The sequence below is a fragment of the Halichoeres trimaculatus genome, unplaced genomic scaffold, assembly GCF_033239565.1.
Source record: "Halichoeres trimaculatus isolate MK-OKI-2021-1 unplaced genomic scaffold, fHalTri1.1 fHalTri1_scaffold_23, whole genome shotgun sequence".
Lineage (NCBI taxonomy): Eukaryota > Metazoa > Chordata > Actinopteri > Labriformes > Labridae > Halichoeres > Halichoeres trimaculatus.
In genome coordinates, this window is record NW_027437201.1 from 252501 (window position 1) to 270183 (window position 17683).

At 43.8% G+C, this 17683-nt stretch overlaps 1 protein-coding gene across 2 annotated transcripts in view; it reads right to left on the reverse strand.

The window, feature by feature from the left end:
• fmn2b (formin 2b) overlaps positions 1-17683 on the reverse strand; it is a 56624-nt gene that overhangs the window by 6162 nt on the left and 32779 nt on the right. For both annotated transcript variants that reach the window (XM_074663271.1, XM_074663270.1), the window contains exons 14-15: positions 595-715; positions 206-298 (exon numbers count right to left, since the gene is read on the reverse strand). In XM_074663271.1, the coding sequence (XP_074519372.1) occupies positions 206-298; positions 595-715 (214 nt within the window). The remainder of the gene's footprint in view (positions 1-205; positions 299-594; positions 716-17683) is intronic.

Consider the following 17683-nt stretch of genomic DNA (forward strand, 5'->3'; position numbering starts at 1 on the left):
TTTGGGAGCCAAAGATTATCATTTTGGTTTAAGAATGTACCTTGGAGGTCCACCCCTGATGTGCAGGTCTGTTTTGTGTAACATGTAAATACCTGTATACAGTGGCTCCACTATAAAGCTGGATTTTCTCTAAACGTGGTGATTTCAGGGTTTACACCTGTGCTGCAGTGTCACTGAATAAAAGCTCAAAGTGTATGTGTGTCACCTTGCGAGAGAAATTGCTCCATTTTGTCCTTAAATGGCTGCATGTTTTCCTCCTTGGACACCTCACACACCTTCTCCACCTCTGACATACAGGCTGAGAACACATGTGTGCACAAACACACACACACACACACACACACACACACACACACACACACACACGCACGCACACACACACACACACACACACACACACACACACACACACACACAGAAACATACATTTAAATCAAAGAATATAAAAAGTCTGAGAGTATTTGAGATTCACTGATCTTTTGGCTAGTGTGTGTGTGTGTGTGTGTGTGTGTGTGTGTGTGTGTGTGTGTGTGTGTGTGTGTGTTTGTGTGTGCGAGTGTGCGAGTGTGTGTGCATGTAATGTGTGTGTCTTACCCCTCAGGTCCTTCCTGAGTCTCAGTAGATCTTTCTGAAAATCTTCAAACTTCATCTGAGATGCCTGAAACAGTTCGTGAGGCTCTGGGAGGGGATACACACATGTCTCTCTGCCAGCATCCTACACATGCGCGCGCGCACACACACACACACACACACACACACACACACACACAATAAAAGTTTTACAATAAGGCTATATCAAGTATCATTAGTTAAGGCATTATTATGCATTAGTTCTAAGTTTAATAAGCTTCATCATGTGTTACCTAACACTAACATAATAGTTAAGCATTAATAAGCAGTTCATGTCTACTGTTCAGTAAATTATACATTATTAAGCATTAATAAAAGTTATATTATGTATTAAGTTAGCCTTTAACATCAGTAACCTGAATAAACCTCAATAAATTCATGGAGTGCCTTATAGGCATTACCTTACCATAGTTAACAATTACTGAATGCTTTTTGGACCCTTTTTGAAAAGTGTAGCACATATTTCCTTTAGGTAACACATAATAAATGCTTATTTGTGTCATAAGCATTACTTAAACATAGTTTACCATTACTGAATGCCCTTTGGATCCTTATTGTAAAGTGTAACACATGTATCCTTTAGGTAACACCCACGCTGGTTACATTTTTATTAACTACATACTATTTAGCATTAATGAAGCATTAGTTGAGTTTTAGTTAGCACTTATGTCATCACCTGTAAAGCATCAATTACGAAAGCAGTTATTAATACAATTTAAGACCAGCGGCACCTTAAGACTCCGAATTTAGATATCTGTTCAACAGGACTAAGAAGCATACACAACACAAACTCAAAATGAATGTATAACTTGAGATTTTTTTTTTTTTTTTTACAAAAGAGGTTGACATTCTCTGTACAAACGCATGTCAAACAAAACAACTCTTGAGTCAAACTGACAATTACTCAGCAATCAAATAAAAACCCCTCAAACTTTAAGCCCCACGCAGATAGTGGCAAAACCCAAATGCAGAACTAAATATCAATCATTTCATTATCATTCATATCAATCATTGGCATTTTATTCTTTGTTTTAAGAGTATGGCATGTGACTTGACCTATGTAGCGATATAAATATTAAAATTACAAAAAGGCATTGTAATATTATGGGCAGGGCCCTCAGTATTTTCTTTTTTGCTGACTGTGTTTACTTCTGTAGCTATGTACATGAAAATGACTGACTTCTAAACCTTTGAAAAATCCCATGAGTCTTGGCAGTGCCTTAAATTCGTAGGACAGTATACATTGGTGTATTTTTTTATTCTGATAAGAAAGTATTTGCAACAGCAATATTTCTTCAGTGAAGTTAAAATCAAATCCTTTAAAAGGGAAATGTGACACAGACACCTAATTATTTATCTACATTTTTGGAATTAAGTAAACTTTAAAAAAATCATTGAAACTAATATTATTTCCATCCATTCATCCATTTTCTACCACCTATCCGGGTCGCGGGGGCAGCAGCCTAAGCAGGGAAGCCCAGACTTCCCTCTCCCGAGCCACTTTGTCCAGCTCTTCTCGGGGGATCCCAAGACGTTCCCAGGCCAGCTAAGAGATGTAATATCCCCAGCGTGTCCTGGGTCTGCCCCGGGGTCACCTCCCGCTGGGACGACCCCATGAACATCTCACCAGGGAGGCGTCCGGGAGGCATCCTCATCAGATGCCCGAGCCACCACATCTGGCTCCTCTCAATGCGGAGGAGTAGCAGCTCTACTCCGAGCTCCTCCCGGATAACCGAGCTTCTCACCCTATCTCTAAGAGAAAGCCCGGCCATCCTACGGAGGAAGCTCATTTCGGCCGCTTGTACCCGCGATCTTGTTCTTTCGGTCACTACCCAAAGCTCATGACCATAGGTGAGGGTGGGAACGAAGATCGACTGGTAAACAGAGAGCTTCGCCTTCCGGCTCAGCTCCCTCTTCACCACGACAGACCTGTGCAGAGTCCGCATTACTGTAGATGCTGCACCGATCCGCCTGCCGATCTCTCGCTCCATCCTTCCCTCACTCGTGAACAAGACCCCGAGATACTTAAACTCCTCCACTTGGGGCAGGATCTCCTCCCCAACCCGGAGAAGGCACTCCACCCTTTTCTGGCTGAGGACCATGGACTCGGATTTGGAGGTGCTGATTCTCATCCCAGCCGCTTCACACTTGGCTGCGAACCGCTCCAGAGAGAGTTGAAGGTCACGGCTTGATGAAGCCAACAAGACCACATCATCTGCAAAAAGCAGTGATCCAATCCTGAGGTCACCAAACCGGACCCCCTCAACACCCTGGCTGCGCCTAGAAATTCTGTCCATAAAAGTTATGAACAGAATCGGTGACAAAGGGCAGCCCTGGCGGAGTCCAACCCTCACTGGAAACGAGTCCAACTTACTGCCAGCAATGTGGACCAAGCTCTGGCACCGGTTGTACAGGGAGCGGGTGGCTCGTAACAAGCAGCCCGACACCCCATACTCCCGGAGAACCCCCCACAGGAGTCCCCGAGGGACACGGTCGAATGCCTTCTCCAAGTCCACAAAACAAATGTGGACAGGTTGGGCCAACTCCCATGCACCCTCAAGGACCCTACTGAGGGTATAGAGCTGATCCACAGTTCCACGGCCAGGACGAAAACCACATTGCTCCTCCTGAATCCGAGGTTCGACTATCCTACGGACCCTCCTCTCCAGTACCCCCGAATAGACCTTACCAGGGAGGCTGAGGAGTGTGATCCCCCTGTAGTTGGAGCACACCCTCCAGTCCCCCTTCTTAAAAAGGGGGACCACCACCCCGCCAACCCTGCCAATCCAGAGGCACTGCCCCCGATGTCCACACAATGTTGCAAAGTCGTGTCAGCCACGACAGACCCACAACATCCAGGGCCTTAAGGAACTCTGGGCGGATCTCATCCACGCCTGGGACCCTGCCACCGAGGAGCTTTTTAACCACCTCGGCGACCTCAGCCCCAGAGAATGAAGAGCCCAGCCCTACATTCCCAAGCCCTGCTTCCTCCAAGGAAGGCGTGCTGGTGGGATTGAGGAGGTCGTCGAAGTATTCCTTCCACCGATCCACAACATCCCGAGTCGAGGTCAGCAGTGCACCGTGCTCACTGAACACAGTGTTTACAGTGCACTGCTTCCCCCTCCTGAGATGCCGGATGGTGGTCCAGAACCTCTTCGAAGCTGTTCGGAAGTCGTTCTCCATGGCCTCACCAAACTCCTCCCATGTCCGGGTTTTTGCCTCGGCGACCGCCGAAGCTGCATTCCGCTTGGCCTGTAAATACCTGTCTGCTGCCTGGGGAGTCCCACACGTCAAAAAGGCCTGATAGGACTCCTTCTTCAGCTGGACGGCATCCCTCACCGCTGGTGTCCACCAGCGGGTTCGGTTGTTGCCGCCCAGACAGGCACATTATTTGTCAAACCAAAATTATCTCAGATAAAACCCCAAAAGAAAAAAAATGTGCAGGCCTGAATTGTTGCTTGGGAGCTTAGAAACCAAAACAAATGGCCACTTTACTTGATAAACCTCTGCAGCTTTGCTCATGACTTCCTGTGTGATATGTCTCTTATCATCTAGTGGTTAAGTCCTGCCCCTAGTCCTTTATGATAGGGCTGAAAGGGCTACAGAGAAACAGTTTACAATGGGCTGAAAAGACTTCAGCCATAGTGTGATTTACTTTCGTCCATGGATGTTTCCTCTGTAGCCTATTTCAGCCTTTCAGTCGCCATCTGTAGCAGCTCTTCTTCTGTGTACTCAGGTTCATACAGGTATCCTTTTGGTTCAAAAGTAAATGGAACTTCATCGTTGCTGTTATAGTCACTCGTTTTGAATTTCCTATGCTGCCTCACAATCCTTAGGGTACAAGCAAAAGAATTACGATTCTTGATCAAACTTACGCAAGGCTAAAACCAGCGCCCGAAGCATAGCTTGTTTACATTCCCTACAGCTGAAAGGAGGAGGGGGGACGGAGCGCACTAGCGCTGCACAGAAGGAAACATGACCAGTTAGTTAAGTCTGGATAAATGTTCATATTTCCGAAGACTTAATGCACTTAAAAAATATTTTATGTAGCGTACTCTTAAACTTTGGTATACTTTTTGATTTTAGTTCTTGTAGGCAGAGAAAATAGCCTTTGAATCTGATACAGTCTGTCCCTGTTAGTGTCTATTTCCTCATCACCAGCGATTACAGTCTGTGTCTTACTGAGGGAGAGGAGACAACTTTCTACTGTATCTAATGTCCTTAGTGGTCACATAGAGCTCATACAACCCCACTTCAAAAAAACTGGACTGTCCCTTTAAGCCCTCTGTGAAGGGAGGACCGGCACCAGCGAATTCCAGCTCTGAACGTGGTATACAGATAGAGTATTCTGAAAAATTCTAGCTTTTGTCTATGTGCTTTTCGAGTTTTCTTCTGTCTGATGTCTGTGTCTTTCTCCCTTTTCAGTGCCTCCTTCAGCAACTCCTGCAGCTCCAGATCACCCTCACTCAACCAATATTTTTTGCAACCAAGTGGACTCAGCATTCATTCAATCCATCCTATAAAAACCCTTAAAACTGCTTCCTGCCTCTGACTCGCTCTTGGGTTCACGTTTTGACATGTTGGTCTAGCAAACCGCCACAGGTTGCTAACAATCCTTCAGCCCTACCAGAAAGGTCTATGGGCAGGGCGTGATGAGAGATGATATTACACAGACTGAAAGTCAGGAGCAAAGCTGCAGAGGTTTATCCTATCCAATACTTTGGTGAATGCAGAGTTTACAGACACTGTACAGACTGATTGAGACTTGCAAAAGGGAAATACTTTGTGCCTCATCTTTTGCACTGCTTCAACAAGATGAAGTATGTTTGAATTTGGTTTGCTAATAGTGATTAGTGTATTAGCATGCTAGTGGATAAAGCATGTACTTTCTGTGCATTAGCAGTTAATGCATGAGAACCTCTCCCCTGCAGTATGAGAATCTAGGGAGCTTTTAGATGAGTAGAATGAGACAGAGAGATGTGGTGATGTACACAGTTGACCAGAAAGCTCTTTTTGGACCTGCTGGAAGTTAGACTCTCCCATGGCATCAGCTACTACTTCATCCTGGACTGTTTGCCATTCTGTGAGCCCTCCCTCATTCGTCCGCCCATCAATCATCACCATGCTTCTCCCCTTCATCCTCACTGCTGTGAAGAACTGAAGGGCTTTTGAGTTACCAGCTAGTGCATGTGCCATTTTATTTTATGCTTTATTATATCTGAAATAATTTTGGTTTGAAAAATAATGTGTGCTTTTATAGATTTTTTAAGTTTACTTTATTACAAAAATGTGAATTTGAAGTGAAGTGTCTGTGTCCCATTCCCCTTTTAAAGGATTTGTTTTTAGCGTCACAGAAGGAATATTGCTATTAAAAATACTTTATCAGGATGAGTAAAAAGAAAATTTGTACTATTTTACTATGTGTAGGCACTGCCAATTTTTCTTTTTTTAAGATCCATAAGACATTTTAAAGATTTAGATGTTAGTTATTTTCATGGAGTAAACACTGTTAGCATAAAAAGAAAATACTTAGGGCCCGGGCCATAGTATTACAACACCTTTTTATTATTTCAGTATTTATATATAGTCAGGGGGCCAAAACTGAAATGGTAACTTTGGTGGACATCTCTGGGAACAGACTGACAAACAATCAAGATAATATTTTTTTTGTCCTTTTATTCACTGATGTCTGAAAGGTGGTAAAAGTGGATTTTTCTTCCTAAGTGCTTCCTCATTATTCCAAACTTCCACCACAAATCTTAAACATTTTGAAAATTTTATTTAATTTGTGTGCAAACTTGATGTTTAAAATGAGTAATCCATAAATACCAAGTAGTGTGACACCAATGGGGGGGCGCTGTTGAGCTGGCACTGCTGTGATTTGCCATGACAATAATCACAGCAGGTGACAACACACTAAACAAAAGTGAATTGTGTTATGTGAGTTTCACATAAAAGATTTACTTTGTTTGTATACAAACAATAACATTTACATTGAGATTAAACAATAAAAGTTCGTAAAAAAAAGAAAAAGAAAAAAAGGAACACTAAATATTTTACCAGCTAGCTAAACTAGCTGAGCTCGCAAGGCTACTATACCTCATAATTAATAGCCTACTTTCAAGTTTTGTGTTTTTAGTCTAGTCAAACTTCAAGGTACAACAAATAAAAGAGAATGTTTTCTAAAGTGAATACAAAAAGAATAAATCATCACATCGTCAAATTAGTATCCAGTAGTCCTGCTGTCAGCAACAGTAGAGCTCTAAATCCTGGCTGGTATGTTTCCCGCCAGCCTTTCAACTTTTAAGGGCTCCTCTTGTCCAACTCTTTTTAAATTATTGATTTCAATTCTTCCAAATTCTTGAGCTCATTCTTAAAAACAGACCTTTAGATAATCAACCATAGATTTTTTTATTTTTAATGGGGCTCATGTCTGGGGATTAAGCTGGCCACTCTTGAGATCTGGATCCTGTGCTCCTGCAGCCAAGTTGTCCTGGTCCTGGATGTGTGGCGAGGGGCATTGTCTTGTTGAAACATCCAGTTTGGACCTGGACAGAACTGAGCATGTTCAAAAGGGAGCATGTGGGTTTGGAGAATGGCTCAGTCCTTGTCATAGTTCAATGAGCTGTCACAGACAGTAAGATGAGCAGCAAGTCATGGATCCCCAAACCTGGCCCTGCCTCCACCATACTGGCAGTAGGTACTGTACATGCTGGAAACAATGTTTGGCCTGGTCTACTGTGTCCCATCACATTAGCAGAAGGAAGATAAAGCTTGAAACTGGTCTCATCTGACCGCACAATCTTCTTCCAGTTCCTGGGGGTCCAGGTCTTCTATGCTTGGGCCCAGTGATGCTGGGCTAACCTTTATCTCTCATGGATTGGGGGCTTCTTGACAACCCTGAAGGCCCTTAAGCCATGATGTAAAAGTGGGCCACATACATTGTGGGTTTAGGGTTAGGACACTAGGTTGGTTTGTCCACTGCTGCTAAAGCTCCCGTGATGTCATTTGGTGGTCTTTGCTGCACATGCGAATCAGAATGGGGTCATGTTTTGCCAAAGAAACTTTTGGGCACCCAGATCTTTGTTTGTTTCCCTATCTGTTGGTTCATCTGTGTTTCTGCAGAGTGGATCCAACTGCTGAAGGACTACATCTACACTTCCTGGCTATCTGGCAACAGCTTTACCCTTCCTGGCTGAGAATATTAAATTCAGATGTGTTTCCTGCATTGGGCTTCTTGTTGTAGATGATTTTGTCTCTGAAGAGCTTCCAAATGTGCTGGATTTATCAAGACATGGAGCACCGCAACAATAACTGTCTAAGTACATCAGTGATACCAAAACAACCCAATACTGAAAATTACTGATTTATTTTTATGGAACTCATCAGTGTGAAGTTTTTGATGGCTTTTCTTTTTAGGATATGAGTGGTGATCTCTGTGCTTTGTTGGAGCTTCCTCCAGTCTCCCCTGCAGAGCAGAGGCAGCGCTCTGCTTTCCCTGTCTCTCTCCTGCACCTGTGGCTGATTCACCTGCGCACCTGACACTCATCACACTCATCAGTGGGACTGCTCTTAAGCTCTGTGGAGTGAGGAGTTCAGCGCCAGAGTATTCCAGGACTAAGCGCGGTACACCGGCAGTAAATAAGTATTAAAGATTGTAGTTTGAGCTTTTTGAATGTGTATAGAGAACTTATCTCTACTCTCTTCTTGTTTTTCCTCCAGTGCCTCCACGAGCCTCCTGCGAGCTGCAGTCTCAGTCACACTGCCAGCCCTCACCAGCTCTCACCAGCTCTCACCAGCACCACCGGACACACTCACCTCTGGAACTCACTCACCTTCTCGGACCCTCTTGGAACACTCTCATCCCCCCTGGATAGCCCTAATTCATTGGTGTTCAATAGATAACCTCAAAACTGTTTCACTGCTTCAGTCTGCTTTTGGGTCCAACTACAACTCAGACTCCGAGGAGTTGTAACAGAATACTCTGGCCAACATGGACCCAGCGACTCCCGAAGCAGTTAAGGAAGCACTCACCCATCAAGGAATCCTGATCGGACAACATGACAAGCTGCTTCGTGGAATTATGGACTCCTTACAGGATCTCCACCAACAAATTTCCAGTTTGGCCTCTCAGCTTCCCTCTGCTCATCAGCCCACTCCCCGCAGCACCGATCCTCCTGTGAGAACCTCATCTGAGCCAGCTCCCCACTCCTCACCCTCCGCCCATTATAAGGAACCTTACGTTCCCTCTCCCGAGCCTTTCTCTGGAGATTTTGGGTCATGCAGCCAGTTTCTTTTAAATTGTAATCTTGTGTTTGATCTGCAGCCCCTGAGTTATCCCTCCGATAAAGCTAAGATCGCTTACGTGATCAACTTGTTGCGTGGTAGAGCCACTAAGTGGGCCACCGCGTTATGGAATAACACTTCTCCTGTGCTAGCCTGGTTCACTGGTTTTTCTGATGAACTCAGGAAAGTATTTGATCATCCTGTTAAGGGCATGGAAGCCACTAGCTGGCTGCCGGCTCCAACTACAACTCAGACTCCGAGGAGTCGTAACAATATGTTTAGTATTTTGGCTGTGACTGTGCTAAAGAGACCTAAGCCTGCTTCTTCATGCAACATGTATGTGTGGGATTTAATGATCCTGAAAAAGTGGCATCAACAGCTGAGATGGAACAATCAGCTGCACATAAAGAAGCAGACACTAAAAGATTGCTCCATGCATTTGATACAACAAGTAAAGGGTATCATAGGCTCATCATTCAGTGCAGGGACATAAATGTGCTGGTGTTGCGCCTTGTGTTTGCACACCAACTGAGCTCTGAAATATAGACCATGACAGTCAGAAGAAACCATGGTACATAAAAATTGATTGCATCAAAATGGCAAATGAAATCTTTGATAGTCTGTTGGTACTTCATGCTGTCACTAGATGTGAAACCACTAGTGAGTTCGACGGGTAAGAAAAGGAGCTGCTTGACCCTGTCCTTTGCAGAACGGTTTGCATGCAGACTGTATGACTCCAGTGAACCAACTCCATCCATGATATTGTTTGTGCTTTGTTTGGAAAAGTGAAAGCCAGTGTGGACACTTTACTACCAACAGAGGATGTCACTGTACCCCATGAGGGCCAACTATCAGACAATGGTTTGGAAGCAGTCACTAGTAAACTGTCCACAGTTGCCCTCACTAACCTGTTGTGGCTGGCACATGAAAAATGACAGGCTGATTCCCCAACTTTGAACCACATAACCTGTGCAGGCCAGGGTCCATATACATATCCAGCCATTAGCAATGAAAACAGACCCAAAAAGCAATAGACCCCACCATCACAGGTGCTATCAGCAGGACTACCACACCTTTTCATTTGTTCAAAGGATGGCGGACGTCATGCTTATGTGTTCCCATATAACTCAAAATGTGCAAAGACAGTGGATATGTGGGAATCAAATGAATCCTAGTATGATGATGTGCAGATATACAGCTAAGTTAGATTGAGGGGACAACATCTCTCTGTTAACAGATGAGGTAAGAGAGGCAATTGAAGTCGCAGACCAGCATGGCTCGCTGGTGTCAGTTTTGCAGATTTGCCTGGCTCTTTGCTCTCATATGTCTGGGTCCTTCCAAGATGTGTGTTGGAGTTCATCAAACAGCTGTTAGTAGAGTGATTCATTTATTTGTAGGGGCATTGCTGCGGTGCTTGTTCCTCAAAGTGGCTTCCATATTGCTCATTTAATTTTTGAGGTCTTCTACTGGGTCTTCCTTTCCTTCTTTCAGTGACTCTTTTACCACTCGCGATGTTTATTGCTGTTAATGCATAGTACCAGAGATGTCCACGAGTCTCTGATTTAGAGTCCGAGTCGAGTCACGAGTCTTTGACCTCGAGTCGAGTCAATTCTCGGGTCTTTGAGGGGCAAGACTCTTTGAGTCATGAGTCTTTAATCTGGAGTCTGAATTGAGTCTCGAGTCTTTACACACACACACACACACACACACACACACACACACACACACACACACATACATATTTTATATATATATACATATATCTATATATATATATATATATATATATATATATATATATATATATATATATATATATATATATATAATGACGTAGCCTCCAGCTGAAATACAGTTTATCCAACATTTTATTTAGCCTTTTTGAAAACAAGTTTTTGAAGTGCACATTACGGCCATGGTTAATAATGCAATAAAACAAATAAAATAGATATAATAAAGTTGTAAAATTAAACACCTACAACAATAAGGCCACTAGGTCAGACAACCTTCTCTTAATGCTTAAAGACTTGACTTGAGACAAATATTTCTGCCTTCCAGTAACCTCTAGTGTACAACTAGGAGACCAAGGAACATAGTGGATAACTATGGATCACGTAAACATAATATTCAGCCATGACTGACTTCTTTTAGGCATCACCGTCCTTACTGTCTGTCCTTGTCATAGGCATAAACTATTACTGAACTAACCCATGCTCTCTAGATTCTTCTGTGTGGGAAATTAAAAAAAGAAAAAAAAGAAAAACAAACATGTCCTCCAAGAAGGTAAACTAGGTTGCCTCTCAATTGCTGAAAGACAAATAAATATTATGGAACATATATTTTTACATTGTAAGAGATAAGGCTGCCTCTCAATTGGCTGAAAGACTATAAAACATTATGTGAAATATATTTTACATTTAAAAAAATAAGGCTTACTCTCAATTGGCTGAAAGACTATGAAATATTATGCAACATGCCTGTTACATTAAGCTTGACAGGTTTGTTGCACTAAGCCTGGCTCTGTGCGGGCGCATGATGATACCTCTGTGACTTAATACCCTCTCGACTGGTGCACTGGTAGCACGGACACAAAGCACTCTCATAGCCACCCTACGAATTCTGGGGAAAACCTTAGCATGTTGATTCCAGAATTCCAGACAGTGTATTTGCGTTTCTTCTTCATCGGCCACAGTGGACTCAGAGTTCTGGATGTAGCTCTTGAGTTCAGCCCTGACAGATGAGGCATGGCCTGGGTTCATCTTGCTTTTCTTCCTATAGGCTGAGAAAAGGTGAGGAACTTTGGCAGGTGTGGGGGACAGCTCCTTGTCATAATCGTCACCACCACTGCTGCTCTCTAGACATAAGGTGACCTGAGAAGCATCAGCCATGACATAATCTGAAAGTGTCCACAAAAAATATGGTTACATTATGATCATCAGATCAAGAAGTTAGTTATACAAATGGAGATGATTAAATTAATGAATGTATAAGTGAAGGAATCCACAGCAAGTAAACTTACCCATTACCATCTCCTTCACATCACTCTTTAGATCATCTGGGATGGGGACATAATGCTCCAGCCAAAGGAGGCAGGTCTCCTGCAGGCTTGTCCGACTCCCCCATTCTAACATTTACAAACATCCCCTGAATCAAAATCAGATTATCAAAATCAGCTTTAAGGTCAGATCACAGGTTTACAGAAGTAAAGAAGTGGGTAAAAATGTTTTGTTTTCATAGCTACCATCATACCTGAAAACAGCATTGAAGGGACTGCTGTAGGGCTTTCACTAAACCACGCAGGTGAAGAGCTTTCTTCTGCATACTATTGAAGTGGCTGTTGAGTGATAGTATGCTAGGGAGAGCCGCACTTAGAGTAATCACCTTCTCCCCTTGTGTGAGATCTTTTGCTTAAAGAAATGGGCCCAGAATTTCCACAAGCTCTTTCAGCTGGCTCAACTCTTGGCCTGTTAGACACAGGCTTTTGTGTCCTTCATCTTCTAGGAGAGTGATAAGGCTTTGGGGATCAAGGTCAGTGACTGCCTGCACAAGGCGGCAAGTCGAGTTCCAACGAGTTGCTACAGCAGAGGGGATGCTACGATTGGCTCCATATGTTCTCTCAAAGGCTTCCTTAAGTCCACAAGTCATGTGAAGTAAACTGCAGAGCTTTGTCACCTTTCCCAACGCACAGTAGATAATTTTGGTTTCCTTCAGCCCATCTCGCACGACGAGCTGCAATGAATGGGCAAAGCACTGCAGCCGCCCTTGCCGGCAGCTGCTCTGGATGGTGTCTACATCCTCTTGGAGGGTTTCACTCGGATCCTCCCAAAAGTCACTGTTTTCGAGATCATGATCATCTGGACCCTTGTCATCTGACTCACACCTCTCAGCTCTAGTAGTTGAAGGGAAACAAACTGTGAAGGCCTTCTTCCTATTTGAAGCATTATCACTGATAATGTAATCTAATTTGTGTTTTAAATTAAATTTGTCACATATCTCCTCAAACTGTTCACTGATTCTGATTCCAGTGTGTGAACCTGTGAATCTATCACAACTTAAGAGAACTGTCTGCAGCCTTGAGATGCTGTTCTTCTCCATTTCCTCCATGAAATGTGCTGTTTCACCTAGAAAGCCACGCATGCTCCAGTCAGTCCAAATGTCCACAGTCACAGACACAGTGTCTGCATTTTGTAATTTGGATTTGATCTTGGACTCTTCGTCAAATGCTAGATCACTCAGACGTCTGGTAACGGTGCTTCGACTAACTGGGCAGTATTTTTCATCCACCTCTGACATGAAGTTCTTGAAGCTAGGCATGTCAACCAAGGACAGAGGAAGGTTGCATGAGATGATGAGGTCATGAATTATGGAGTTAGTGATGGCCTTTTGTCTGGGATGTCCAAGGCTGTAGATTTTCACTCCTTGCTTTAGTCCCACAAAGGAATCGAGGCTGCTCTGAGTCTGACTCTGACCCTCTTGTGCTTCTCCACAGGAAGTTTTTTGGGCTGCCTTATATTCAGCATACCTGTAGATGAACAACATGGAAGGTTGCTCATTAGTCTTTTTTGTTAAATATATTTAATATCATGACAATAATTATTATAAGTATTAGTAGCAACAGCAAATCCCATCAGGGAATATGACCACAGGGTTCTTAGAGAACTATAATGTTGCATGAAATGTCAATGTCAATTTTTCAATTAAACAGGAGTATATTGATGAATATATTATTAGCAGTTTGCATAGGGAAATCACAAGGCAGTGCAGAAACAATATATATTAAAAGGCATTTAGTTCGAAATCAAATCAATCAACAGTACTGCTTTTTACCATACGTTTATAATTTTGCACATAATGCAGGAGGTCGTTTGGAAAACAGCCAGCTCATAACCTATCTGCCGTACCTTGCAGGTGGAAAGAGGATAATTCAAACTTTGATGCGAGTTCAACAAACCTTACTGCTGTTCAATACAATTAGATAGAACTCGTATGTTTGGAACTTTGGAAATATTAATTCTGGATTTCTAAGTTTCTGGCTAACGTGTGGTAAGATAGCTCTTCAAGCTACTAGCTTCTAGCTCTACGAGCCAGCTTACACGCTTGTAAGCTTTATTTCACATTCAGTAGCGTGCAAGATATTTAACAAGCCGGCTTATAAGGTTTATTTCTCAATCATTAGCATGTATATTGTACAAGCTAGCTTGTAGAGCTAATGGTAGCCAACAGTGTTTTCAGTCGGCGAAAATCGAGCCGTGGTGTTTAGTTTCAAACGTCTCACTAACTTACCTCTCCTTCTGCACCTTTTCAATGTGCCGCAGGAAGTTGCTGGTTGTGGAACCCTTTTCTTTTATTGTCCAGCATTTACATTTTGCAGTTCTGTCTCTACCATGCTGTTTGACGTTTGTGTAGCAGTATGTCAGTATATGGGGTAGCGAAGCTGGAGGCGGTGGAGTTCCTTTAGCTGCTGCTTCATCCGCGCTTGCCATGATGAATGTGGGGGGGCGTTGTTTGGCGAGCTCTATGCCCCGGATGTGGTTTGTGGGAGAGACAAGGGAGATGGAATCCCTCGGCACACACCCTTAAACAGCCCATGAAATAAAGATTGACCACGAGTCTTTGATCTCGAGTCGAGTCAATCCCCGAGTCTTTCAGGGTCGAGTCCGAGTCGAGTCTGGAGTCAGCGAAAATGCGACTCGTACTCGAGTGCAACTCGAGTACGAGTCTTTAACTCGAGTGCCCATCTCTGTAGTACCCATATACAATTCAAATTGTTGGATAGGGGTTTTCCAGGAAGTTTCCCTGAGTTATAACGTAATCTGCACCTGTGTTGCTCTCATGGTGCAATTAGTTAAATGGCCAGTTATTTGCAGTAGTGCAAGTGGCTAACACTATGACCAAATGGACCAATCCATTAAGGTATGTTAAGTCTGATGGTCCTGTTTTCGTGATGACTGGATGCCTATACAAGCCAAGGTGTTTAGAGCCGACAATCTGATGAAAAGTTGAAGTCTGTGAAGTACAAAGTAGTGTGTCTGTCGAAGAAGTATGTTGCAGTTGGGCATGTGGGTGTGCCTGTGCAGTCAGGTAAAAGAAAACTTGGATATCCGTGTCTTGCATGTGTATGTAAGGTTTGTTTTGTGAAAGTAGAATCATGAAACACGGGACGAGGTGTTATATACTGTCCATTGTGCCAAAGGGTGTTATTCACACAAGGTTTGCCTTGATGTTACTGGTGGTGTGGGAATTGCAACTCTGACATGGGAGATGTAAGTACAGGACACCTGGAAATTCTCGTGAATGGCCCGAGGACACATCATCAGTAGTGTACCAATGAATCCTTAGGTGTTTCGGCCTTTAAACACGAGACACCTTCATCAAAGGCGGCCAGCTACAGGTTGATCATGCCTGAGCTTATGTACCAAGCTCAAGCACGAGAACCCCTCGGTTATTTGAAAGGTACCTCACTGTGTTCTCAAGTGGAGAGGGGATTTGGGGGGGACAGATCTCATGTTCTATGAGCCCAGCAAGGTTCCTTCCGCTTAATCCAGATCCACTGGCTGCTTTTTTCCGCTGCTTCAGAGATTGATCTGATTGACTGTCGCAGAGTCTGTCCATGGATGCCAAGATCTTTCAACAGCCTGATGGTGGAAGATGCCACAAAACCTCTGCACCCCACTTCCACCGGATAGACTTTGGCATTCCATCCCCGTTCTTTAGCGTCAGCTGCCAGTTCTGTGTAGCGGAGTTTCTTGCGCTCATAAGCCTCCTCAACTGAATTCTCCCATGGGACTGTGAGCTCTGTGATGTAAACCAACTTCAGTGAAGGGGACCAGAGTACTACGTATGGCCTGAGGGTGGTGGCTGCAATCTCTGGTGGAAAGATTAGTTGCTGGCCAATATCGACCAGCATCTTCCAATCCCTGGCCATGGCTAGCTGTCCGGCTTCTGGTTTGGTACGAGGATGGTTGGACTTTATCTGTCCCTCTTTGATGAATGTTGGTGCCATGGTGGAAGTGCTAGTTCTCAGGGGCAAGGAGTTGGTGGCACTCCTCTTACACTCTAAGGCTGCTGCCAGACACTTGGGGACCTGGTTGTGCCTCCAGGTGTACTGACCTTGCGTGAGGCTGGTCTTACACCCACTTAAGATGCGCTTGAGAGTCGCTGGTGTTGGGCAGAGTGAACAGGCTGGGTCCTCCCCATACCACTCGTGGAGATTTTTTGGAGATGGTAGCACATCATAGACTGCTCTAATGATGAAGCTGATGTTATTTGCCTCCATTTCCCACAGCTCTCTCCAACCGAGCTTTCTCCTCTCCAGGCCTTCCCACCTAGTCTATTGTCCCTGCTTGGCAAGAGAGACATTTTTTGCACTTCTCTCAGCCTCCTCCTGCCTACGCACCTCCTCAACAACCATTTTCCTCCTCTCTGATGTTGAAGCCTTACTCCAAGTTGGCTTACTTGTTGCAAAGCCAAATCCTCCTCTACCCAGCTGGACATGCCCCACGATGTCACTGTGCCTCAGGGCTGCTGTAGCATTCCGCACCGCATCAGAGGGTGTCCATTTCCGCCCGGTTGACAGTTGTGGTGCAGTGTTACTGATGGTCTGATCTCTGGTGTCCTGCAACGTCATTTGGAGTCTTACCTTTGCACACTTATACTCCTCAGTGAGGCTTGTAAGAGGCAGCTCCAGGACCCCTCTGCCATAGAGGCTGATGTTGGTTAGACAGCACGGGACGCCAAATCTGTAAATCTATACTCAAAACAAAAACAGCTAACTCGTCTATTGTGTTCCTGACAGAGCACTCAGAAACCTACCTTCTGATGGCTGCCTACTTTTCCTGCTGTCTCTGGAGTATGATAGCTTGTATGAGGAAAACACTGTTCTTGTTTTGTGCTGTTCGTTCTTAAAGTCCCTGTGAGGACTTTCCAAGTGATCTTGAAAAAGTCTATGCCTGTTCGTAATCCACAAGTTAAAATGAGATTATCAGTGCCAAAAACAAAAAATCATATTGTGCTTCTAGTATTGTTCAGGGGGCCCGGAAAAATGTGGAGGTGGGCCGTATCCGGCCCCAGGGCCATAGTTTGGGAACCACTGGTCTAACTCCTTTGCTTTAACATTCTTTTTTTTTTCTTATTCCACAGTTCATGACTGCTCTCAGTCTTATTTCAGTCAACACTAGGGACCTTAATCCACACAAAAGAACCACTGAGCTAGATTGTCTCCATAATGAAGGGATAGACTATGCTATGATACAGGAAACATGTCTACTTTCTAAAGATTCCAGTGGACTAGCTAATAAGTTTTATTACCCTATTGCAACCTTTTCAGCATCTACAAAATGCAGGAGAGTTATGGTGCTATGTAAACGCAAACTAAAATTTGATGTGATTGATCCTTGGGCAGATGACACAGGCCAGATAGCTATTACAAAAATCCGTATGGATTGAAAAAACATTGCATTTATATCCACTAATGCCCCTAACACATTTGATGCTGTTTTCTATGACCTATTAACTAAAACTCTGCTTGATCACACAGGTTTTAATTTAGTTTTAGGAGCAGATTTCAGTGCAGTATGGGACATCAATATGGACAGAACAGGTGGATTTGAGAGCAGGGACCAACATCTTGCATCTGAGGTGCTATGCAGGTGGGAATTTAATACCAGCATAGTTGATGTCTGGCGTATGCTATACCCTTCTTTAAAAGACTTTTCATTTTACTCAGGGAGGCATAAATCCTTTTAAAGGTAAGATTTTGTCTTTGCTT